Source organism: Populus euphratica, unplaced genomic scaffold, assembly GCF_000495115.2.
Source record: "Populus euphratica unplaced genomic scaffold, PopEup_1.0 scaffold233.1, whole genome shotgun sequence".
Taxonomy (NCBI): Eukaryota; Viridiplantae; Streptophyta; class Magnoliopsida; order Malpighiales; family Salicaceae; genus Populus; species Populus euphratica.
The window spans coordinates 76,718-103,062 of record NW_011500116.1 but is presented as its reverse complement, the minus strand read 5'-3'; the positions used below and the strand labels follow the sequence as shown (position 1 = coordinate 103,062).

The 26,345-nt window shown below is 35.8% G+C and overlaps 4 protein-coding genes across 5 annotated transcripts; 3 read left to right on the top strand and 1 right to left on the bottom strand.

The window, feature by feature from the left end:
• Positions 1–1,474: 1,474 nt before the first annotated feature.
• GC6 (golgin Putative 6) lies at positions 1,475–10,256 on the top strand. Its single transcript, XM_011004815.1, has 19 exons — positions 1,475–1,718; positions 1,847–1,899; positions 2,090–2,217; positions 2,302–2,354; positions 2,796–2,942; positions 3,043–3,116; positions 3,210–3,279; positions 3,557–3,610; positions 3,730–3,825; positions 4,610–4,660; positions 4,735–4,821; positions 4,952–5,065; positions 5,150–5,221; positions 5,418–5,603; positions 5,770–5,873; positions 6,024–6,072; positions 6,254–6,319; positions 7,934–8,701; positions 9,511–10,256. Exons 1-19 carry the CDS (start codon positions 1,695–1,697, stop codon positions 10,060–10,062), a joined length of 2,748 nt encoding a protein of 915 aa, XP_011003117.1. The 5' UTR covers positions 1,475–1,694; the 3' UTR covers positions 10,063–10,256.
• A 502-nt stretch (positions 10,257–10,758) lies between these two features.
• On the top strand, positions 10,759–13,848 carry LOC105109945 (glucuronokinase 1). Its single transcript, XM_011004814.1, has 6 exons — positions 10,759–11,107; positions 11,199–11,348; positions 11,565–11,753; positions 11,828–11,944; positions 12,452–12,612; positions 13,375–13,848. The coding sequence occupies exons 1-6, from the start codon at positions 10,883–10,885 to the stop codon at positions 13,616–13,618; spliced, it is 1,086 nt and encodes a 361-aa protein (XP_011003116.1). The 5' UTR covers positions 10,759–10,882; the 3' UTR covers positions 13,619–13,848.
• A 1,870-nt stretch (positions 13,849–15,718) lies between these two features.
• LOC105109944 (cryptic loci regulator) lies at positions 15,719–17,059 on the bottom strand. Its single transcript, XM_011004813.1, has 3 exons — positions 16,519–17,059; positions 16,284–16,438; positions 15,719–16,022 (listed from the first exon to the last, which is right to left on the bottom strand). Exons 1-3 carry the CDS (start codon positions 16,891–16,893, stop codon positions 15,977–15,979), a joined length of 576 nt encoding a protein of 191 aa, XP_011003115.1. The 5' UTR covers positions 16,894–17,059; the 3' UTR covers positions 15,719–15,976.
• A 172-nt stretch (positions 17,060–17,231) lies between these two features.
• LOC105109943 (Pseudouridine synthase family protein) lies at positions 17,232–26,127 on the top strand. 2 transcript variants are annotated; one of them, XM_011004812.1, is made up of 9 exons: positions 17,233–18,324; positions 19,396–19,451; positions 19,525–19,607; positions 19,763–19,841; positions 20,583–20,693; positions 23,797–23,906; positions 24,649–24,732; positions 25,513–25,550; positions 25,722–26,125. In XM_011004812.1, the coding sequence occupies exons 1-9, from the start codon at positions 17,367–17,369 to the stop codon at positions 25,790–25,792; spliced, it is 1,590 nt and encodes a 529-aa protein (XP_011003114.1). In that variant the 5' UTR covers positions 17,233–17,366; the 3' UTR covers positions 25,793–26,125. The 2 variants fall into 2 exon arrangements, 1 of the variants encoding a protein (XP_011003114.1); XR_839363.1 differs by lacking the exon at positions 23,797–23,906 and having other exon boundaries at positions 17,232–18,324; positions 25,722–26,127.
• Positions 26,128–26,345: the final 218 nt, after the last annotated feature.

Below are 26,345 nucleotides of genomic sequence, written 5' to 3'. Positions count from 1 at the left end.
ATCTCACACTAACTTCATAAACAAACTTCTGTGCAATGACCCAATGCTAAATCTATTCCTGTTTTTATATCTCTTGGCATGGAAACTAAAGATCAAGAAGATTAAGCCGTTGAAAAGGCATTATTTGAAATACTACAACTATTAGTAAACAAATATAAAATGATCTAATAAACAATACAACAAGCAAGATATTATGACATTATGAACTCTTGTATTTTCATTAGTCCATCACAATGTGAAACATTAGTCTCTCGGTAAATCAATACATTGTATAAACATGAATCACATGTTCTACTAGTATAAAATTTATTATTTCAACCCCCACTAAAACCATGACCTTCGTGCTGCTTCTCCATGCTCTCTCTAATGGGACCAAAACGAGTCTAAAGTTGCTAGAGAAAGAAAGAAAAGAGAGGATATGCTCCAATATCATTTTTCCTCGCATGGGATTACCTCATAATTCACAGCAATTTTAGCTATAAAAAACTTCACCACTCACGTTATGCAGAGAGCTACCATTGCTAAACGCAACGTATGGTTAAAGCCATGGGCTTTCAGTGGGCTTCACTATTCAAAGCCCAGAAAACCATACAAAAGCCTTGAACTGTTTTCAACTCTTCAGCTCATGGGTAACGCAACGTATGGTTAAAGCCATGGGCTTGCAGTGGGCTTCACTATTCAAAGCCTAGAAAACCAACCCATACATGGATACAAAAGCCTCGAACTGTTTTTAAACTCTTCTGCTCATGGGCTTTGCCTGGTTTGTAGATATAGGACTTTCATCACTAATATCTTTTTTTTTTTATTAAATAAAATAAAAATAAACTACATCTCATCCATCTATTAATGGTCTCCTACATTCTCAGTCAACCTAGTTTTGCTCAGTAAATTTTTTATCAAAGATTTCTATAAACACAATCTAATTTATGATAGGTTAACTCTGAGTTATATAATAATATTATATCATGTAGAATATATTTTTAGATAGCTTTTTTAAAATTATTTATATAATTTTAAATATAAATTAGTTTTTAAAAAGATTTGAATGACAATTAATCACTTCTAACACCTAAATTAGTATTAAAACAAATTTGATTAAATTATAAGTGTTTTTCTAAGCTAACATAGAATTTCAAAAGTTTTGAGGAAATATTATCGGAGAAGAATATTCTAGAAAATATCGCAATTAACCAAAAAAAAATTAAAAATTGTAATATTTAAAGAAATTTGTGGTATTAAAAAAAACACCTTTACTCTAACAACTGCTGTGCCATGTTAAAAAACACTGCAGTTCTTGCTAGCAGTATTTTAAAAGCTCGCGGGTTGTTACTATTACTTTTTTGACCATGCTATTTATATTTATTTTTTATTTATTTTTTTAAAACTGTGATTAAGGTCAACGTGACTCCGTTTAGATCATTTTTCAGCTTTCTCGCTCAGATAAAAAAGTAAAAAAAAAAAAAAAAACAAAAGTGGGTAAGAAAGCGCAGGTGAAATAACGACGCCCAGATCCAATTCTGACCTTTCCCTTTTCTTCTCTATTCACTTCACTCGATCTCCCTCCCTCTCCTTGCCCGAGCACTAGGGTTTTCTTTTTCTTTTTCTTTTTCTTTTTTTAATATCCATATCGATTTTATTATCATTGATAGAGAGAGGTATTGCTCTGGTTATTATCAAGCTAATAAGCCTGAGACATGGATTTGGTGTCCGGTTACAAGGTCATGATCGCCCTTCTCTCTCCTAATTGCTTCCTCCAATTTTTATTACTGCACTTGCGCTCTTTTTAATTGTTATAATGCATGCTCGATTAATTGATATATAAATCTTCTTTATTTTGATGATCAAGGGAATGGTTGGGCTTGTTTTCGGCAACGACAGTTCTGGCTCTAATGAAGACAGGTAAACAAAATTAACTGGTTTTTCTTACCTCTTCCTTTTGAGTTAATGTTGGAGAATTTCATGCTGTATCTGCTTTGGTCTTGTTGCTTTATCTTCTATGGAGTAGCATCTTGTGTTCAATAGGTTTTGCTTTTATTTTATTAGTTGGGGTTGTTGGGTGATATCTTTCTGACATGGTTTGTGTCCATAGCTATGTTGAAAGGTTGCTTGATCGGATAAGCAATGGCGTCCTACCAGACGACAGGAGGAATGCTATGGCTGAGCTTCAGTCTGTTGTTGCTGAAAGTCGGGGTGCACAGCTAGCTTTTGGAGCAATGGGTGTGTGCTTCTTTCTCATCTTGGTTTTTTTTTTTTGAATTATCTTTGACATATGATAAGTTGCTTCGTTTACTTCTCTTGCAGGTTTTCCTGTACTTATGGGTGTCTTAAAGGAGGAGCGAGATGATGTTGAAATGGTTTCCAATCTTCTCTTCCTTGTCCTTTACTTCCTTTTCTTTCTATAGTTCTTTCTTTCTTGCCTTTTCTCCTTATTTTTGTCCTTCTGCCCTTTTTGGTTGGCATGTTGCTTAAGAATGCATTTATTAACAATATATTAGTAGATAATAAAATAAAATTAAGGATCTGTTTTACTAAACCATTGAATTGTATAGTGTTTGGCCGTGATAGTCTTGTATTTTCCAATAATCTGATCTGCATCTTTATAAAGTTTTGGGATTGATGGTTCTCTTCTGCTTGCTGAAGCTTATTCATTCTTTTTTTGAAGTTTTTGGTTGCCTAATCTGCCCATACGGTCATTTCTTTGCCTCTTTGATTGGTTATTATTGAATTTTTTTTCTATCTTAATAAATTGCTCGGTCAAATTCATTATGAACTAAAATGAATGTTATTCTGAGCAGATTCGAGGTGCCCTAGAAACTCTTGTTAGTGCTTTGACGCCTATTGATCATGCAAAGGGGCCGCAGAACGAGGTCCAACCAGCTTTAATGAATACTGATTTGCTTTCACGGGAAGCAGAAAACATCTCTCTCCTTCTCACTTTATTGGTGAGAGTCCTGTATATGTATTTTCTAACATTTATTGTTCAAATGAGACCTTTCTGATTGCAATTTGTTTTGCTGTTTGTTTGATTGTTTCTTTTGGCAGTCAGAAGAAGATTTCTATGTGCGATACTATACCCTTCAAATTTTGACTGCGCTTCTCACAAATTCTCAAAATAGGTATGGATTCACAACAGATATCTTCTTTTTATATCCAGGTGTATTTCATTTTTCTAGTTATGCTGGAAAGACTCTTTCTGAGTTCCTCTTCAGGTTACAGGAAGCAATTCTGACCATTCCACGTGGTATAACTCGGCTCATGGATATGCTTATGGATCGTGAGGTTCAAAACTCTTTAACCAAACAGCTATTTCTTTGTTAAGAAGTTTTTAGTTGCCTAGGGTTTTCATTTCAATGTAGAACTTTCAGCCATCCATATAAAGAGTAAAGTGATGACCTGATACTAAAAAGAATCACTTGTTCTTTGCTTTATGAAACTTCAAAATAGGAGGTGGGAATATCAAATTAGTTTCGATTTTTTATTGTCCTGATCACTTCTTTTATATATATATATTATTCCATTGTGTGTTTTTGTGAAGTAATTTCTAGTCTGCTTTCAGGTTATAAGAAATGAGGCATTGCTGCTTCTCACTCACCTGACTCGAGAAGCTGAGGTGAGGGTTTTTCTTTCTTCATCATCTCTTACACCCATTTTTTTTACATTCTTATAACCAAATACATAATAGTGTGCGTATTGTTCTGTTACTTACTGATTTATTTTTGTAATATCTAGGAGATTCAAAAAATTTTAGTCTTTGAAGGCGCATTTGAGAAAATTTTTAGCATTATCAAAGAGGAAGGAGGTTCAGAAGGCGGTGTTGTTGTGCAGGTGATTCACATTCATCTCAATTTTAATTTAGTCCTGTTAACTTGTTTAGCTTGCTTGCTGCTAGATCACTTGTCCCTGTACATAGACCCTTTTGTTTTGTTGGCTCTTTATGTAAATTATGTAGTTCTTTTGCACAACTCTCATCTAAAGCTCAAGTTTTCCCCCCTTTTCATGTGCAATTCTAGACTCTGTAGTCTATCTTTTCATTTTCTTCATCACATTCTGATCATAGCTATTGATTACAGAGGCCACTTTCACAAGCATTTGTGGCCAATGTTTTGTGACCTGAATTGAACTGGTTGGTAGGATTCTCATAACCATGAACTGTTCTTAGCTTGTTTCCTGTTGATGCTGTCCACTGCTTTGGTTGAGAAATGGACTGAAGTAATCTTCCTTGGATATTTGGGGTATTTGCATCCATTGCGAGAATTTTGAGAGATGCATTCAGTAAATGATGAAAAACTGAAAACTAAAAAAAATTGTTTCATTTTTCTTTAATGAGATGCTAAAATCGAATACCATATATATATATTATCTAGATTCATTTGTTTTTTCCCCCTCTGGGGTGGGGTATAGGGATGGGAAAAGATTCGAATTTCAGCTAATCTTTTATCTGAAGACATGCTCTAACATATTATTGTGACCTTGTTTTTTCCTCCATGTCTGGAGCATAAAATGAAAACAGCCCTTGTTATATCTGTAGTCTGGTCTAATTTATTTTTATAAACATTGAAGAAATCTTTTAACACATTGCTAATGTAATCTAACGTTGGTCTTTACACAGGACTGTCTTGAATTATTGAACAATCTTCTTCGCAACAATGCTTCCAATCAGGTTTGTAGCTTATCTGGTATAGTTTCTGATGCACGTATTCCAGTTGAGCCGCTAATAATTTGCATGTGGTTTAGGTACTCCTGAGGGAGACGTTGGGCTTTGATTCTATAATATCAATCTTGAAGCTACGTGGAAGTGCTTACAGTTTTACCCAACAGAAGGTTAGACAGTTGACTGCCAAAAATGCTAATACTTCTTCTGTAGTTTGAGCATTCTAGATGTTTGGGCATGTTGTCTTGGAAGCCTTACCAGTGATTTTTGCTGTTTCTGATACAAATGTCTTGCCAGTAGACAATTAATCTGCTCAGTGCCTTGGAAACAATTAATTTGTTATTGATGGGAGGTTCAGAATCTGATCCTGGTAAAGATATGAATAAGCTGGCAAATAGAACAGTCCTGGTTCAGGTTTGTTACAAGCTCACTTATCAGCACCAATAATTTCTGATAGTATAATAATACTCCATCCTAAATCTGTTGATTTCATTGCAGAATAAAGTGCTTGACTATCTTCTATTGTTGGGTGTTGAAAGCCAATGGGCTCCTATTCCTGTACGTTGTGTGGTAAGTCTTGGACCTTCTTGTTGTCATTATAAAATAAGGCATGATAGCCATCTCAAATGAAGAAAATTTGTGAAAGACTATGGGTTATCATATGGGATAAAGCTTTGTTGGTTCTTCTCGATGGTGATTTATTCTAAGTATTTCCCGACAGTCACCAAAGCTTATTCATTTACTTGAAGATTATTCACTTTGGCAGGCATTGCGGTGCGTTGGTGATTTGATTGTTGGACACCCAAAGAATCTCGATACTCTTGCAAGCAAAGTTCTTGGTGAGCAGCCACAAGTAGAACCGGCTCTGAATTCTATTCTTCGAATCATTTTGCGGACATCTAGTGTGCAAGAGTTCATTGAAGCTGACCACGTTTTTAAGAGCTTTTGTGAGGTTAATTCATGTGTTTGCTGTGTAATATCCTTTTTTGGGTTATGTTAATGTAGTTGATGATTATGCTAATTCTATCAGTTATTTACATTCTTAATTTGTGTGTTATTAAAAGTGTAATGCATACTGTCTCCAAATCTTATTTGACTATTTTGTATTTTTTTTTCAGAGAAATTCTGATGGTCAAACAATGTTAGCATCCACATTAATACCTCAACCATATTCAATGACTCATGCTCCCATTGAAGAGGATGTGAGAATGTCATTTGGAAGGTTTGTATATTTCTAGTGCATTTACTAGTGCACATTTTATTTAGTTTATTTTGAACCAGGATATGTTGTATCAAGTTATATTGCCTTAATTAAACTCCACTGCCACACTAACAGATAATTTTTTATGGGTTATCTCGCATATTTCCACAGCATGCTGTTACATGGTCTTACTTTGGGTGAAAGTGATGGTGATCTTGAGGTAATACAGTGTTTTGGTATTGCATAATATCTATTGAAAAAGAAATAAGAATAGAAATGCCTGAAATGGTCTCATCAAATTTGCATCTGCTCCTCAATGTTTCTTGCACTTCATGGAGCATTAAATATACTTGTTGGTACTTGCTGCATGTTAACAATCAATCTAATGTTTTGAACTCCAGACTTGTTGCAGGGCTGCGAGTGTGCTTTCTCATATACTCAGGGACAATATCCAGTGCAAGGAAAGGGTATGCAATCTCTTATTTTTCTTCTTCTGTTTTAACATGGATGGGGGACTGAAAAATTATATTCAAGATATTAAAATGATACTCTCAAATGCACCAGCTAGGAGCTTGCATCCATGCAAAGTTAGTCAAACTTGCCACTATATCTCTTTTATTTTATTTTAATCTCAGTTCTGCCTCTCATTTCATATTTCAGACCTTTGGTATCTCATACCTCTCCATTTGCCACAAAAATTCAAACTTGTCTCAAACACCATAACCACTAAAACTCTTGTTGTCGAGATCATATTTGACTCCCCTTTTACATAGTTTTTAATTCTCCTAGGAAAGATGTGTTGTCACAAGATACAATCATTAGAAAGAAAAGGCTCCAAACAATGGATTTAATAACAATTTTTCCCAACGAAAAAAAAAAAACCTTTTGTTACTGAAATTATTCAGAAAATGAAAAAAACTGAGAGGGAAAATTGAACAATAGATTTCCTGCTTTAAAAGTTGAATCATCTTAAGAAGAGAGATTCAGCTAGACCAAGTGGTTTCATTTTCTTTCTTTTTATTGATCTTTTTGATGGGTTATCAGAGAATGCTGCTAAACACTAACAACTTGAATAGCAAGTGCTTCTTTTGTACTAATTAGCATTTGATTGCTTTCAATGAGCAGTTTTGTAAGGTGATTAAGAATAGGTCTTGGTATGGAATGGACAATTCAGAAAGGTTTGACCGGATATACTGGAGGTTGGAAGTGGATTTAAGAAGTGGTAATGGAGTGACTAGAGATGGATTCAAGAAGTGTTGTTGGAGGCATAGCAGTTGTAAACTGAGGCTTTTCAATGAGTTGATTTTGAAACAAATCAAGGGTGCAGTTATGGCTAGAGGGGATGCGTTTGTAATTTTATCTGTCTTTAATGAATTATAGGCATTGTTTCCATGGATTTAGACTGTTTCTTTTAAAATTATCATAATACAAATGCATCTCAAAGTATGTTATCCTGTAGCTGACCCATGGATTGAGTTCCTGTTCTCCACATTCCATTCCTGTTTTGAATTCTGATAAATGTTTTATTCTTTTGAAGTGAAAATTCAAACATCATCTTTAATGATACATATAACCTGTGAAAGTTGTTGCTTTCATGGTTGCAAGAGTCGCATTTTATATGGTTGCTGCTGTATTTCTTTTTCCGAGTGTCCCCTGTAATGTATTCCTTTCGTGAGGGGTTGGTAAATTGATGCTTAAAAGCACCTGGGAATGAACTCGTTGCAAGTTTAGCTACTTTGTCTATTGCAACCGCTTCCCTTTCAACATACATCAGAAATGTAGGGTATGCTTTTTGAATGTTCTTTTTACTGCCTTTGATTGAATGTTGAGCCAAATTATTTATGGATACTATTGATCAAGAATCCATGCGGGGAGATAACGAGTATGGGTTTGGATAAATTAGGTAAGTGTAGTGTGCACATGTACCACTACAGTTTTTCTTCCATATACCAGCACAAGGGAGAAACAAGAGTGGACTTGGTTTTTCCCCCATCGCATGTAGTTTTCTTCAAGGGAAATGTAAACCCCCTTCACCTCCTGTCTTTTTCGAGATTATCTGATTTTAAGAAAAACATTTGCAGGTTCTGCGCATTGAGCTTGAGTCGCCCACGCCATCCCTAGGAGCTCCAGAGCCACTAATGCACCGCATGGTTAAATACTTGGCCCTTGCTTCCAACATGAAAACTAAAGATGGAAAAACAAGTACAAAAGAGAACTCGTATGTTCAACCAATTATTCTGAAATTGCTGGTGACCTGGCTAGCTGACTGCCCCAATGCAATTCAGTGCTTCCTAGCTTCACGTCCCCATCTTACATATTTGCTTGAGTTGGTGTCAAATCCATCTGCAACTATGTGCATAAGGGGGTTGGGAGCAGTTCTCTTGGGGGAGTGTGTTATTTACAACAAGTCTGGTGAGAGTGGAAAGGATGCTTTTACAGTAGTTGATGCCATAAGTCAGAAGATTGGACTCACATCGTACTTTCTTAAGTTTGATGAAATGATGAAGAGCTTCCTTTTCTCCTCTGTTAAGCCAACAAAGCTTCATAAACCATTGACGAGATCTGCTGCTGCTAGCATGGCAGAGATTGATGATGTTGACGAGCAGGATTCATCTGACCATAAGAATGAGGATCATCCTATACTTTCATCACTATTTGATTCTCATTTTGTCAACTTTGTCAAGAGTTTGGAAGGAAATATCAGAGAAACAATTGTAGATGTATATAGCCGTCCAAAGAGTGAGGTGGCTGTTGTACCTGCAGAATTGGAGCTAAAGAGAGGAGAAAGTGACAAAGACTACATAGAACGGCTGAAATCATTTGTGCAGAAGCAATGCTCTGAGATACAGGTACCTTTTATGTCTTAGAGCTGATGACCTTTTCTATTCAATCATTTCTGGATACAGCTTATTCTCCTGAAAGGCAAAAGGAAATGGCTAACCATGAGCTACCTTGTTTAGTTATATCTTTCCTTACATTTAAATAAAGTTGGAGCCTGTCATGGGTTCTCAGCAGTCTTATCTTAATCCTTCAGCTGGATGCAATGATGGACACCAAAAAACTTTGAGGCTTTGAAGTGACCTGGACCTTTTAAAATTTACTTGATAGATTATGTGCATGTTGGATGTACTCAGCTTTACCTGTTGGGCAGATGTTATGTTGCATATTAAACTGAGCATCAAATGGTGAAGCTATAACTTCAAAAAAAGTACCCAAAAGCGGGGAAAGGGAACAACTATGTGATTAGGAAGAAATTTGATGGATGGAAAACTGCACCACTGATACAAGTATTCTTATCCGACCTCTTGTATGCTATCGCATAAAGTCTTTTAGGCTTTTTGTTTCGTTGACCTTCCCTATTATCTAGATCAGAACCTGTGGACCAGAACGTCACTCTGTTCCCATAATTAAATTATTGCTCTTATACGTTACTATCGTGGGAATTAATGTCATGGTACTATGGTTGCCATTGTTGATTGCTTCAAGCCATTCTAATACGTGTTGGTAACCTGTGATGTCATTCATTGTGTGTTGCAGGGAGATTCGTAACAGTTGCAACTGTTATTTATTTATTTACTTTTTTTTTTTAAAAAAAGAATTTTAGAGCTGCAGGGAAATGTTTTTGATTTATCAGTTTATATTTTTCTTGTTTCTTTAGAATCTTCTTGGTCGGAATGCAACTCTGGCTGAGAACTTGGCGAAGACAGGTGGGAGTGTCTCATCTCAACTCGAACAAAGGACAAGTGGGGGCTTAGACAGAGTCCAGGCAGAGACACTCCGGAGAGATCTTCAGGAAGCATCTCAACGAATAGAGATGCTCAAGGCAGAGAAAGCCAAAACAGAATCAGAGGCATCCATGTACCAGAATCTAGCTGGAAAGATGGAGTCCGATCTGAAGAGTCTATCCGATGCCTATAACAGTCTCGAACAGGCCAATTTCCATCTAGAGAAGGAAGTGAAAGCCTTGAAGAGTGGGGGAGCCTCAACACCTCCAGATGTTGAGGCGATAAGAGCAGAAGCCAGGGAAGAAGCCCAGAAGGAGAGCGAAGCGGAGCTGAATGATTTGCTAGTGTGCCTAGGGCAAGAACAGAGCAGGGTCGAAAAGCTGAGCGCAAGGTTAATGGAGCTCGGGGAGGATGTGGATAAACTCCTTGAAGGTGTTGGAGATGACATGGGGCTGCCCGAAGACAGCGAAAAGGAGGAAGACTAATGTTTCCTTGTTTCATGTTTGAAATCGTGGCATGTTCCTTTTCTGTTGACACTCCATTTGTACATTCCTGGTGAATTGTACAGTAACTAAATTATTGCCTGTGGTGCAGGAATTTGTGGATGTCTTTAATTGATTTAATTTTTCTCGCAATGCATGACATTTCAGGAAAGTAATCTCCTAACAATTTTATTCTTTATGTTGAATATAACCTTAAAGCAATTAGATGATATGTTATATGTTTTTTTTTTATGATAATCATTTTTTTTGTTGGGAAATATATTAAAATAATATTTTTTTAAAAATTATTTTTATTATTATTTATTAAAATAATTTAAAAATATAAAAAATTTACCGATTTAGGGCTGTTTTATTTATGTTTTTGAAAAAAATTAAATTTTTTATTTGTTTTAAATTAATATATTTTAAAATTATTTTGATACAGTAATTAGTTTTTCAAAATAAAAAATATTATTAATATATATTTTAATATAGAAAATTATTTTAAAAATAACAATCCTAAACAAGTTTTAAACGGCACAGGATAGAGAGACAAGCGGTGCCTTTTCCTCGACTGGGCCAGCCTGGCCGACTAACCAAATCAATCACGCCAACCTCCTCATCATCATCTAGTCATGATCTGAAGTCACGTCCTAATCCTAACAATAAAATAAATTAAATTAAACATTAAAAGGAACGAAAACTTCAAGACAAACAACTCGGCAACAGGACAAAACTCAAACTGAAACTGAAACACTTCGATAAACATTAAAACTCTCTCTCCCTGTGGATCTGCCAGAAGACAGAGAGAAAGAAAGACGCGATGGCCGAGGAATCACCATCATCAAGAAAAAGCAACGAAATCGAACACAAAGTGTATGCACGTGCGGGTCTCTTAGGTAATCCCAGCGATGTTTATTATGGCCGCACCATCTCTTTCAGCCTTGCCAATTTCTGGGCCACTGTCAGACTGCAGCCCTCTCATCATCTCGTCATCACCCCACATCCTACTCATGATCTTGTCCAGTTCTCAGGCCTTGATCACCTGGTTTCTTTCTCTTCTCTTCTCTTTTTGTGCTATGATTGTTGCATTTTTATCTTGCTTTTTAATTATGTGTATGTGTCGTTTTATTTGTTAGGTGAATCGGTTGCAAAGTGAGGGTTACTATGGAGGTGTAAGATTGCTTATGTCAATCTGTAAGGTTTTCTACAACTATTGCAATGAGAATAATATTGAGCTTAGTAAGGAGAACTTTACTCTGTCGTATGACACTAACATTCCTCGCCAGGTGCATCCACTTTTCTTCATCCTATTTATTCTTTGATCTGTGCTTGAGATCTATGTTTTAAGCCATTGTTTAGCTTTCGAATGAAAAGGGGTGCAGTCATATATGCATCTCAGATCGTGTAGAGGAGTTCTGAAGGCAATTTCCTTCATTTTTCTTTGTTTTTTTCCTCTAAATTCTTTGCAAAAGAGGGCTTAAGTTATAATTTTGACGTTTCAGACAGGACTTTCAGGTTCTAGTGCAATTGTTTGTGCAGCCTTAAACTGCCTTCTTGACTTCTACAAAGTCAGGCATTTGGTCAAAGTAGAAATCAGGCCTGATCTTATACTAAGTGCAGAGAAAGAACTTGGAATTATTGCTGGTCTTCAAGATCGAGTGGCACAGGTCTACGGGGGCCTTGTTTACATGGTAGGTGCTAATGCAAACATGTTAAACATTATGGTTAAAATATAATGATTCACATGTTACATACTCTTCTGCAGGATTTTAATAAAGATCACATGGAAAAGTTGGGCCATGGTGTCTACACACCAATGGATACCAGTCTTCTCCCACCTCTTCAGCTCATCTATGCTGAGAATCCAAGTGATTCTGGGAAGGTTAGCATTATTTTGAAGACTTTTTTCTTACTTTGGACTTAGATACTCTCTCCGTTACCTCACAGGGTATATACATGAATTGGTGGCTGCATGGAATTATCATTCCTGCTGATGTGGCCATGAATGATTCTGGTTTTGTGCCCAGATATAGTTTTTCTTCTATAGAAAGGACAGCATGTCTTGAAAGTGCAACGAGGTGCTCATGAATAGTGTTGTAGGCCCCAGCAATTTCAAACAGCTGTGTGTGCCTGCTTGTGTGTAAAATAGCAATGCCTCTGTTTTTCTCTCGTTTGGTAGCGACTCCTTTGTTTGTTAAAGTTCTGGTTATATATAGATATCTTTCTGACATTTTTAAATGCCACGCACTATAAGCTTGTGTCAGGAGCTAGCTTCTATGCAAGAGAGTGATTTTGTATAATATTCATTTAATGGCATGGCATTGATATTTCATTCAATGATTTTTTTTCTTTTGAACTTGGTAATAACTTGTGTCTGTTTTAAGTGCAGGTACATAGCACAGTTCGGAAAAGGTGGCTTGAGGGTGATGAGTTTATTGTATCATCAATGGCGGAAGTTGCAGATCTAGCTTTACAAGGACAAACTGCAATACTTGAAAAAGATTATTCCAAACTTGCAGACCTGATGAATCGCAATTTTGACCTTCGAAGGTAATATATTTCTGCTTCTAATCGGTCTAGATCAGATTTGAAGAGAAATTAGCTCTTTAGGGATTTTGTGTTTCAATACCATTAAAGCATTCACGTTACAATATTTGCATGTTTGTCGTACACTTTGAAAATGAAAAAATGTTCTGGGAACAAAAGTGCTCTTCTTATGAGCATCATTGGTTTAGGCCAACCATCGTTTTATTGGAAAAGGAAGAGTCCATTACCATTTTCTTAATGCTGATAATGGTGTTTCACACCATGACGACCATCGATGTCATCATGTGTGTGCCTGGCTGTTATTTTCCAATCACTAAAATTATTTAATACTAAAAGTTTGATGAGGGTTGCTAATGATTCACGACCTTGTGGACCATGACTCTGAATGGACAGATTTAAATTAATTGGGTTTTGGTGATGATTTCTCTTTGGAAGATTTTCGTTGTTAAAATTGTTAATCCTTACATCGTTAGACGCAAACAAATCCTGTTATTTCTGCTCTTTTCATGTCTTAGCACATGCATTATTTTTCTTTGTGCTAAAGTGGTTGCAATGGAGTTCCTTATCTTGGTCATGTGTAATATTAACTTTGTTTCAATAATAGTAAGAAACAACGAAAGGAATTGATATCTTTGTTTCAATAATTTTTAAATGCTCTTGCTGTTACCTTTTACTTTCCAGAACAAATGGTTTCTCTGTTTTTTTTAAGATGATTCAGGCATTTTATAGCCATACTAACCTAGCTGATACGGAAATTTTTTATAGGAGCATGTTTGGAGATGATGCTCTTGGTTCTTTAAACATTGAAATGGTGGAGGTGGCCCGAAGGGTGGGTGCTGCTTCAAAATTTACAGGTAGTGGAGGAGCTGTGGTTGTATTCTGCCCTGATGGGCCTCCACAAGTAAAACTTCTGGAGGATGCTTGTAAGGAAGCTGGCTTTGTTATTCAACCTCTGAAAGTTGTTCCTTCATATCTGAATGAAGATGATCTCAAAACCCTGTTAGGCTAAGAAATTTCAGTCTTCACCAGCAGTCTTGGCGATATTGTTCTTTGCTCTCATTAAGATGAATTAAAAAAAAAAAAGAATTCTATTTTGGGCAGATATTATCTATAGTTCATTGAACAACTTGTTGCAATTTGAAATGCAAACAGAACTTTCTGCAGCACAGTGGGTCGAAAGAGTTTTACACAATTTTTATCCGTTTGAAATATTAGCATTTTACCGACAATTTAATTTAACACAGCACGGATTCTGGCCCCCATATTATGAGGACTGAGCTCTGTAATGGACTACATGAAATGAAGTAATTGGGTGCCCGACAAATCGCATCCTGGATTCATCAGCCCCGCTTGATCTCTTCGCGGACTCCGAAGTAATTCTTACATGTAATTTGTCCATGCGGAGAACATATCAGATCAATCAAATTACTTGATCCGTTGAAATAATAATCTTGGGATTTGTCAAAAACCAACACAGCAACTGAAACTTGATTGCTTTAATAAATCATCAAAATTGCTTTTAATGGTCAAGTTGAAGCCTAACAAACCAAGAAAAATCCGAGTTTGAAGGTCATACAGAGGATCTTTGTTGATTTTATCTATTAGCCCCCTGTTACTCTTCTGCCATGTCGTTTTGCTCTTGAAAACTTGCCCTCGGCATGCTTTTATGGAACTTAAAAATACGAACTCGTCCTCTGACCCTATAGAAGGTTTTGATCCAAGTTACTTGCCCAATGTTGCTTGGACTTCCATGCCAAAATCACAAAGTTACTTGCCCAATGTTGCTTGGACTTCTATGCCAAAATCACATCTTCTTGCAGTTGATCATCAAACTTCGTGTTCGCCGTGGGATTCTGACATGGAAGACAGCTTTATCTACAATACTGAATTCTGCTTGCTCTAGTTTGACAGAGATGGCTAGCGGTCAATGAGGTGCAAGTCCTCTCTTGTGAAAGATTTGTTATTGACGCATTAAGGCTTTTGGAATGCATGCCTATCACTGGTGCCTTGTCTTTTTTCCTCTTCCTCTTCCAATGATTGTGTTGCAGTTACCATTACGTTAATGCTCTGAATGTACAGTTCAGTTTCATGCTTAATTTCTCTGTTTTCTATGGAGTGATGACAAGTTGCATGCAAGATGGAGAAAAGGGGGAGAAGAAGAGATGAAGAATCACCGTTATGCTATAGAGCTCAGTAATTTCTGAATCCGGTGATGGCTTGTAGCTTACCATAATGGGATCACGTTTTCTTCAGAATCATAGATTTAAGTTGGAAAAAAGCCCTCTATTTTATATACTTGGAGCCAAGTTTGTTTAGTGTTACTAAAAACAAATTGAACGCAATGGGAAGGTATTCAGATCCATGGGATGCAGCTCTCAATCTAAACCTGGGTGAATTCTTAGTTAGATGGGAACTATTCTGATCACTTGTCTTACTGCAGGAGGGAACAGCCATGGATTGTTCCATCCCCCGATCAGAAAGCCCTTGCCAACCACAACCTGCGAATCATTTATCTCTATGCCCCAGCTGCGCATGATTCATGGTAACTATACGATCAATTTTGGTTTCTGGTGGTCTCTTGTGAGACATTTACCTACTCCACTAGCATTTTCCCATTGTGATCCAAATGAGCAAGAAAGCATTGTGTGAGGAGATTCCGACAAGAAAAAAGATGCATACTTTGATCCACCATACAATTCTCCAAGGGGGACTGAAATAAAACTGTCATCAAGTTTTGCTGTTGTAATATGCAGGCTCAGAATTAGAAGATTATGTGTGATACATGCTTGCGGTCTAAAGGCTAAAGTAATCTGAAGCTCATAAATTGAGTACCAATCACCGACTAGCTTCACGTAGTCGGATATAAATCATTTCAGAAGAAAAATAGTAAAGTAAATGCACATCCAATGTTCAATGCAAGTAATTTTCAGAAACATGATCTTGCATGAAAAAGTGTTTGAGTTTCTGGATCCAGAAGTATCAACAATGCAATAAAGGATCTACAGTTGCAAATGTACATCATCTCTTTAACTGCAATGCCTTTCATGGGTAAAAGAGAGGCTGCCGGCTAGTTCCAGGCATATCAATTAATATTAAACCATTTCTCTCCAAAATAATCATCAAATCATGGCAAAATCAGGGATAAGAACAAGCAATCCTGAAATTAAAACACAACATGTCTACAGACCACGGAACTGAAGTTCACCAACAAGTCATAGAACCAAAATTCATCCATACGAACTAATAAAATGAGAGACTTGGAAATCAAGAGTGTCTCACAATTAATTCGAAACCAAACTGCACTGAAATTTTCATTCTGCATGGAAAAATCGTAGGCATGAGATCCGGCCACATTCTTTCACCATCTCTAGTCATTGCAACCATAGTGAAAGAAATTTTGACATCTTTCTACACCGGAAAGTAAAACAGTGCTCACGGTTAACAAATAAACATTTCACTAACTCGAATATACCACAACTTACTTGCTAAAAACCGTTCTCCCACAGAAATTTCTCTAAGCCACAATTTCTACTAATTTACATGATCACAGAACATTAGAAAAGCACCAACAAGACTTACATTAAGAACAAAGAGATCTACAAGACAAAATATTTCACTACGTGAGCATCAACTTCACAAGACTACTAATTTAACCACCCCAAGATAAGACTTACTCGTCGCAGAGGGATTTCATGAGCTCACGCGGTGAAGACCAGACTGGCAGATCAATAAATGATTGAACTAACTGTTCTTGCTGGGCATCACACATTGCTTCAGCTACATCGCATAAATTCGATATGTCACGGATTATTACCTCTTGTGTCTCTGCCTGAAAAATTCACAAACCAAACAGGGTAAAGAACGAAAGAAAGATAAAACCCTAAAACCAGAACAACACATTTCTTTTACCTGCAAGAGAAGCTCATCAACTAACGACCCAGAAGAATCCTCGCTCTTTTTGACCACAGAAGAATTACTGGAACCCAAATACGAGGCAGCTTGCTTCACTTCTTTGGTCTTTTCTTCCATTGAACGCAAGGTATTCGATAAAACTTCCCACTTGTGGATCTCATTTTGGTACTGATTTTTAAGTTTCAAGAGTGTGTTTCTTTTGCGTTCTCTCCTTTGCTTCGCTTCAAGTTTTGGATCTGTGAATGGAAGTTGTGAAACAGCGGCAGATGGGTCGGTGAGGCGCTGGCGCTTGAGGATTTTGTAGGTGAAGCCGTCGTCGTCGTGGCGGAGCTCCCACTCTTCGCCATCTTGTGGGGCACAAGCCAAGTCCATTTTGTTGGAGCGCGAATTCTGGGCTCCAACCAAAATTTTGCAAAACGGAAGGGTCCGTGGGATTCAAGGAGGATGCAATTGCAAGAGAGAGGAAATTGAGCGCGGAGAGGAAAATTTTAACTTGTTATTAGGATTTCGGCAAACCTCGAACAAGTCCACCAACTATATATTAATTCTCATTTAAGTTCCTAAAAAAGATTTTAAGCCCTTTAATTAAAAGCCTGTTCAAAATAAATATTATATATTTTTATTTTTTAAAATTTATTTTTCAAATTAACAGATAAAAATAATTCAAAAATATAAAGAATATAATTTATTTTTTTTAAATATCAAATTTATACAAGAACATTTTTTAACCGCAGAAACACATCTAAGAAGCAACCGCGAAATCCTAAAACCATGCTAAAACCCCAAACACCACCGAAACGAACAGCAGCGACGGCGACAAGAAGAAGAAACTGATCTAATCATCAATGGCTAAATCAATTTCTCTGCTCTGCTTCCTTCCAAAACCAATGGCCTTTTCAACAACAACGAAAGCAACATTCTGTCCTTCTCTCTTTCCCTCAAAAAGACCCACTCTCTTAAACAAACCTATCTTCTCACTATATCAAAATCTCTTCTCCACCACTTCTACTAGATACCCTCTTCAATATGAGATGATCATTAACCGCCCAGTTCTGCCCCAACGCCCCCAATCTCGGCCACAACCTGCTCGAGTCACTAGACCAGACTCAGACTCCGACTCAACTCAAAACCCAGATGCAGAACTTGGTCTTGATTCATGGGTTGATCAAAAACTGTCTCAAGATGAGATGGATAAGTCTAAAAGAAAGTATTATAGAAAGAGGAGAAAAAGAATGTATGGGTCAGATTCTGATGAGGAAAATAAGAAAAATGAAGAGGGTTTTGTAGAGTTGAAGCCCGAAGTTGTAGAATTTCATAGGTTACATAAGAGAGAGGAGGAGTTATATTTTTATGATGCTTTTGCTTATCCGTGGGAGAAAGATAAGCATTATAAGATGGTTTATCAATTGGAGAAAAAGTATTTCCCTGACCATTGCCTTGATAAGGCATTTCTTGATCCTAAAGACTCAAATAATGTAAATCAAAGTGGGAAAACAAAGAAGACCAAGAGTGGGGTTAAAAGAGGAGAGAAAGAGAGAGATCAAAGTGGGGTTGGAGAGGGAGAGGATGATAAAAGGTTGGTTTTTTTTTACGAAGAGGAGAAGGGTGAGAGAGGGACTGATTTGAATGATAAGAAGGATGTTACCGAGAGGAAAGTCGGGGAATTCTTTAAGTGTTTGAAAAAAGTTCCCAATAAGGATAGTGAAGTGGATACTGGAGATCCTTATCTTTCTACAAGGAATGCTCTTCCACCAAGGTGGGATGGTCCTTATGGGACTGTGGTTTTGGTGAATAAGCCTAAAGGTGAGTTGATAGCTTATTTTTGTTATTTGGTTTCATGGTTATGATTTTTTTATATATATAAATTGAGGAAGGTTTGAATTAACATTTTGGAATTTAGGAAAGTACACTAGTAAAGAATGAAACATCGGTTTCAGCGCACAATTGTGGAAAACTAAACGATTGCAAATGAATTTGTTCACTGCTGCCATGATGGCCATTCCTTCCCTATATCAGAACACTAATTGAACAAAAGGATTTAGTTCAAAGGGGAAGTTGCATTTTTGTTTTAATATCATGTTAGAAGAACGTGAACAAGGATAGAGTTAGATTGGTATTCACTCCCGGAGAATCTTAGTAGCACCATTATTTCTATGCTATGAGGACCAGTCATAAACTAAACAACTACAAACTATTTGGGGTTGGCTTGAGGCTGAAGATGTAGGTAAAAGAGAGAGGTTCTGCATTTCACCTTTGCTGATACTTCACATATTTGCCAATAATTAGAACAAAAAAGAGAAAAACTATGTTCTTCGATATATTAGAATCCATGTACCTAACATTCAGGTAAAAAGAAAATGATTTGTCTGCTGATCTGAAGTTGGTTATACCAGGCTTTGACAGTATGTCATTTTCGCAGCTAACCTCCTAGGTTCTTAAGCAAGTTCCTATGCAGCAAGAATGGAAATGTAAAAGTATTTTTTTCTCTAAACAGAAAGGTGGCATATTGAAAACATATGGCATCTATCTATTTCCCATAAGAAAAAACAGTGTTGATCCTTTTTTGCACAAGAAAAGGTGGACTGTTAATTTGAGAAACCTCATCTGGTACTTGTTTTATAATGTGTTGCAAATGGGTATACCATTATGTAGCATGCTATGGCCCGCACAACCCAGAAATCCTTATTTTGTCCCTTGGTTATTTGTTTGAGAATTGACTGCATTCTTTCATTAAATTTCTCGATTATCCCCACATGCCTGTCCGACTGTGGTTAATTTTTTCTCTAATTTAACACTTAAACCTATAATGTCAAATTGTGAATCACATAAGCTTTATTTTTATTAAACAAAAGTCATGTCCTTATTGTAAAACAGGATGGACTTCATTTACAGTTTGTGGAAAGCTGCGTCGCCTGGTCAAAGTGAAGAAGGTGCAACTTTTTGATACCATTGCATCTGCATTTAGTCACAGATTTCTCTAATTATTTTCATTTTGGATTGAAGGTGGGGCATGCTGGGACACTTGATCCTATGGCAACTGGTTTGTTGATTGTGTGTGTTGGTAAAGCCACAAAGTTGGTAGATAGGTAAGATTGAAATAGAATCACTTCATTAAGCATTATAAATACTTTTCTATGTAGGTTTTATGCACAGTTCCCTCTTTTCACTCAGAGACTCAAACTGCGACATTTTTTTCTTTTTTGAACATGGATTTCCCCTCAAGGCCTTTTTTTTAATGCAGATATCAAGGTATGGTTAAGGGTTATAGTGGAGTATTCCGTTTAGGGGAGGCTACTTCAACTTGGGATGCTGATTCACCAGTATGTACTTTCAAAGGCAGCTTGTGCTTTTATTTTCCTGTCTAATGCCAGTAGTAATATGCATGTTCTTTTTATGAGGCCCTGAAAATTAAGGCATTTTTTGCATTTTGTCATCTTGTCTTCTCCTTTCAGGAAAAAAGAACATTCCTAATCCACCTTTATACTTTTCATTCAACATCAATTGTGAAATGTACAGTAGATTCTTGGAGATGGTTGTTTCAATGATTTGCTAACCAGCTAGTTCACTCCTTCTGTTTCACTTTTCATTCAACATCAATTGTGAAATGTATAGTAGATTCTTGGAGATGGTTGTTCAATGATTTGCTAACCAGTTAGTGAAAGAAATTGGGGAGGGGTCTGATGGAGGAAAATGGGTTCACATTAACTGTGGCACTGGCTGGGCACTCAAAACATGTTCAACATGGATTAGTACCTAATAGGAATGGTTATTTTGCAGATATAAATTATACATGTGCATATATTCATGAAGAAGTTGAAGTCATGATAAACATTAGAAGACATTACATTTTTATCTTCCAGTTCCAGCAGACATGCCAATAATTTCCATGGTCACTATATTGGATAATTTCAGTTGAACTTTTCTAGATTCTTGCTTCATTGACATCATTTGGTGTGGTGGTGATCAGTTTCATAGTTTTTTAAAAACATTTGATTGTGATTGGTCAATTTCCGATTTATGTTTGTGCATTGTGTGAATCTTTAAACTATCGTCTTATGCAGGTTATTCAACGTGAGCCTTGGGAGCACATTAAAGATGCTGACATTAAGAAAGCTGCTGCATCATTTCGTGGGGAGATATGGCAAGTTCCACCAATGTTCTCTGCAATCAAAGTAAGAATTTGCGTTGAAGTCCATGATAATCTGTACTGGATCAGTAGCCTGAGATATGACTGATCATTCTTTTTTTTTCAATACATAAATCCATATTTATCTTAAAATATGTGCAGAAAGCTGAAAAAGTTAATATGGTGCAGCTAAAATGGAAATCAAAGGTAATTAAACTGCTAGGTAGGGTATATGATGCAGTGAATAGTGTGGACAAAACTAGGATTCTGAAGTTTATAAGCCTAAACACTGTAGAGGAATAGAGAAAATCTTTGATATTTTATAAAAATTCTGGATAATAATCTAAATCTAAATGCTCTCAAAATAAACTAGATATTTCTATTTATATTAGTTTTAAATCTACAATCCTTATTGGGAAAAGAATCTCTAATTAAAACTTACCTAACTAATAGAATTCTTCTAGTATTAGGATTCCTAACTAGTAAAATCCTAATTAAATTGAAAAAAAGAATCCAAATACAACAAGGTATATAAAGATAATCCTCCATAATAACTTTTGTCCTTTATTTTAGGGTCTTCCCAATCTTCTATCATCATGAAATTTTAACCATATAGAAAATAGGGTCTTCAAAATCTTTTATCACAATTTTAAATGGATCAAAATATCAGATTAAAAGTTAAACTAATTTTTTACCAAATTGCATCTTGGACTCTTCTAAAACTCTTTAACAATTAAGGAAATAATATTTTAGACATTATTATGCCAGGAATAATAAAGAAAGTGCCCCACATCAATCCCCTCTACTTCCAAAAAACTCATCCTTGAGTTAGCTATTATAAATTAAACTCGACCACTCCAAATAAATAGATACTTCACTATTATCAATGCATGCATGCACAAGATAGCTTATTGCAAATATCTTAAATCCAATTTAATAAAGATATATTTATGTAGAATTTTTTAATTCAGGAGAACTTCTCAAGACCTAAAAAACCAGCCTTGTATAAAACCATTTTTTAAAATGAAGGTGTTTTTAGTTTATGTGTTTGGTCATCCCTAACAGCAATGTCTTGACCCTAATTTGATAATTTCAGAATATTGATCTAGTTTGGTTTGGACAATACATCCACACTTAAGTCCTTTTTAATGTCAACCTTAGCCTTTTGAGCAATTCCAATAACTTGTTCCAGCTTTTCCTTTAATGCTTCAAAACCTTGATAATCACTAAATGATTGTAATTTAAGAGTTTCTTTGATTTCTTCTTTATCATTAAATGAAACATTGATAAGTAGAATAGTATATGCAGCAGTGTTGTTGTTATCACCAAGGTGATGTTGAAACTGTCTATTTTGAAAAAAAAATGCAATTTTTTTTCTCTTAAGAAGGTTGAAATAACAGCAATTTATTTGCTTATTAATCTAATATAAAATCTCTTCATAATTATCTTGTATAAACTCCATAATTAATGATTGTTTCAAATCTTTCTATGATGGAGTTAAAGGCTTACCTGTACGAGTTTTATATTCTAGAACTTCAGACCACTATTCTCGGTCATCACAAGAAATTTTATATACATCAAGCCATACTTTTTTATAACAAATAATCTTGTTGAGATAGAAGTAAGCTTTTACTCCTGTCAACTTGTTAATAAATATTTTCTTCGAAAATTTCTCATCTTTGAAAGGAATCTAATCGAATTTAGGAATGGGTTTGGGGTTATGCTTGCCCCGAGGTAAGTCTATAGGCAATTTTCTCTCCTCTTCTTGATCTCTGTTTGCACCTCTCGTAAGTCTATAGGCAATTTTCTCTCCTCTTCATGATCTCTGTTTGCACCTCTCGTTAGATGAGCTAGATCTGCTATGGTTTGCTTCAAATGATCCAGCCTATGTATTTATGCTCTTTGCGTTGCCTCCTGAGCCCTTATAGTGCTCCAAATGTCCTTCACTCTTGCACTGTGGAGCGGGTTGCTTTCCATAAAAAGGTCAACCTCTCTAATATCAATTGCCACAACTGATAACATGGATAAAGTTAGGGTTCTTAAGCCCAAAGATTACAATCCTAAACACTGTATAGGAATAGAGAATCTCCAATATTTTATAAAAAATCCGAGTAATTAGTTTTAGACTTAGAATCATTATAGAAAAATTAAAACTTACATAACTAATAGAATTCATCTAGCATTAGTATTCCTAACTATTAAAATCATAATTAAATTGAAAGTTCTAATCTAAATAGAAAAAATAATCCAAATACAGCAAGATAAATAAAGATAATTTTTCACAATAACTTTTATTCTTTTTTTTTTTAAGGCCTTGATCTTTGATTATAATGAAATTTTAACCTAATAAGGGTCTTCAAAATGTTCTATTAAAATTTCAGTTGGATTCAATGGTTAAATTAAAAATTATGCTTGTTTTACCAAGTTGCATCTTGGACTATTTTCAAACTCTTCACATCCTAGAAAATCTTAAGAATCAAGGAAATAAAACAATAGATATTACTAGGCCAAGAATAATGAAGAAAGTGCCCCATATCATTATATAAATGGAGGAAAAGGATTCTTGGAGCTAGCTTGAACACTCAACATAGTCATATAGCTTGAAGACTCAACAGAGTTGGGCTTAGGCATTTAGAGGCTAAGAGCATGTTAGGTTTATGTGTATTAGTATTATATATCAGCCAATGTGCAATAGGCATGATACAGTGTCATATATCAGCGTTCGTTCCATGAACTCGGGAAATTTATTCCCAGGGCAAAAATTGACTCATCTTCTTAGTGATGCTTCTAGATTTTGTTCACATCTTTCATAATGTACTGGTTGTTTATGTAATCAATTACTCCTTAGAAATTGAAAATGTATCATTTTCAAGGGATCAAATGGTGAGTGAGTTATCTAGTACGAGCACCTAAGATTCTTATATGTCTCCTCAATTGTGGTGAGTGGTAATGCTCAAGTTCATTTTGGCCTATTTGCTCAAACCATGATCATGGGAATTTAAGGTCTCATATTCCTTTAGAAACTCTAGAGTGATGGGATTTTTTTTACCTGAAGATCTTGTTGTGACTTGTAAATACATACACAAATTCAAGACTTTTTGTTACGGGCCTTCAGTTTATTTCCTAAGAGTTCTGCTGCATTGTGATAGGTTGGAGGTGAAAGGATGTACGAGAAAGCAAGGAAAGGAGAAAGCATTGAGCTCTCGCCTAGAAGAATTTCAATTTTTCAATTTGACATAGAGCGAAGCTTAGAGGACAGGTCATATATCTTGTTGCATATGCATGAATATAGGCACACACCCACTTGCAAGTCTGTCCCTTCATAATTAATTTATTTTTTTGTTGATTCTTTATGAAACCATACCTTATACCTATGGTTCTACACATTCATGAGTCAACCTAAAAGTCACTTGATCACTGAACTGTGGCTTAACAATATCTAGGGCTTTGAAACTACCTGAGGTTAAATTCTAGAAGTTCAAGCTTATTGAGGCTCGATAGGGTAGGTCATATGATTAAACTGAATGAATTGCACTGTGCAATTTAGTCCGTCTTTTCACAATTTAAAAAATTTGATGGCATCTAGCATAAAATTTCATTTCCAAAATTTCACTTTCAAGAAATGCTTTTATTTTCTATTATTTGAAGGTATTAGGTTAAATACTAGAAGTTCAAGCTTATTTTGAGGCTCAATAGGGTAGGTCATATGATTAAACTAAATGAATGCCAATGTTCAATTCGGTACATCTTTTCACAATTAAAAAAATTTGATGACATCTAGCATAAAATTTCATTTCCAAAATTTCACTTTCAAGAAATGCTTTTATTCTATTTTCTTTGAAAATATTGGGTTTATGAGTTTGTGCATTGGATGATAAATTTCATGATGGGAGAACTTCCAAAAACTTATGGAGGGTTTGATATGACAATATCTAAGAGAACTAGTTTCAATCATATTTCTTGGTATTCTGACCTGAGCTGACTTTGTGTGGTTATTGCAGGCAAAATTTGATCTTCCGAGTGACATGCTCTAAAGGAACATACATTCGGTCACTCTGTGCAGATTTTGGAAAGGCTCTTGGAAGGTAATGACTTACTGATGGGTTCATCTCTCCTTATATTTTGTTGGTCAATGGTCTCTTTCATCAATTTATCCTATGGCCAGTAGTTTCAGGGGTTCTGAAATTTTGTAGTCTTTGGCTTCCAAGTTCCAGAAGGAATTCCAAATCAGTTGGCTTTGACAGTTTGTCATTGATGAAACCTATATTATAATAAGAAACCCTATTGTTTCAAAATGCAGCTTCGCTTATGCTTAGACATTTTAAATACATGAAAACTTGCTACCATTTGAGCTTTGAGCATCCAGAATCATCCGAAGTGCCGCTTAGACATTTTAAATACATGAAAACTTGGTACCATTTGAGCTTTGAGCATCCAGAATGAACAAGGACAATCTCAATAGCTCTATTTTGGTGAAATGGTAGCTTATGAGGACTGTCTAGAATTACAAAATGGCTGGTAGCCCTTCTACATCCCAAAAACTGTCCTCTCCTTGTGGGATTTGAACCTAGAACCTCAAAGTTGGGAATCTAAGCTCCAAGGTTTTATTGTCCCTTAGGAAGGTTCTGGATACCTCTGAGAGCATGGTTGGTGAAATTTCTAACTTGATAACGCCTATAAAATCAGAATCTGTATTTTCACCCTAATTTCTTGACTTTTTTGAGACCGTTTAAGCTCTCAAGTAAAGATAATCAGAGTTCTCCAAACCTCCATCCTCTTTCTTAGATAAAGAAATGACATTATGAGGAATATGGTGCTAACATCTCTTTCTTAGTTATGTTTCTAACTTAACCTTTCACTTGCAGTTGTGCTCATTTAACTGCTCTTCGAAGAGATTCAATTGGTAAGAGTCTTCCTTTTTTTTTTTCTCGAAGTTTAAATTGATGATCAAGCATGTAATCTGCATTTAATTTACTCATCATATCGTGTAGAGATCAGGGGAAAAAAGGAAAAGAAAATCAAAAGAATGAGAGAGGAGAGACATTTTGGTGACACGCTTTTTTCTCTTTGGCAGGTGAATATTCAGCAGAAGATGCATGGGAATTCAAAGAACTGGAAGAGGCAATAACTAAAAATTATTTCTAACTGCTGATTGCAATCTGTTGGGCCATCACTAAAGCTCAGGACGAACAGTGTGATCAGGAGAGGACATATACTGAAGCTATGATCAGTTCATTTGTCTTCAAAGATCTGCAAGAGGCAATAAGTTATTTTTTACTGCTGAGGCAGTTCATATCAGACTCCCAAAAGTTTTGGAGCCGAAGTATGATTGAATAGATCCCCTCATAATTTTGAGGCCCTTTATGTATGTGATAAAAACCTTGATTCGATTCTGGAACTGGAAACAACAATGAAATGACAGAAAATGCATCAGGCATGCTAATTGGCTATGAGTGACCTGTCGAGTTATCATGGGGATCCATGTTTGATTTAGCAAATAGCAGACGTCGGAGAATGAAATGATTTTACTATGAGTTTGGCTGTTGAAAATTACTTCCAGTTGATTACTTTATAAAATGACATCAAGCTCGTCAGTCTATAAATTGAATATAGTTTAATTTATCTCCAATTATCTAATCTTATTTTCTCATGATGATAGAAAAAAAGATATTAGCAGATGACAAGTTCAATTCTTTCT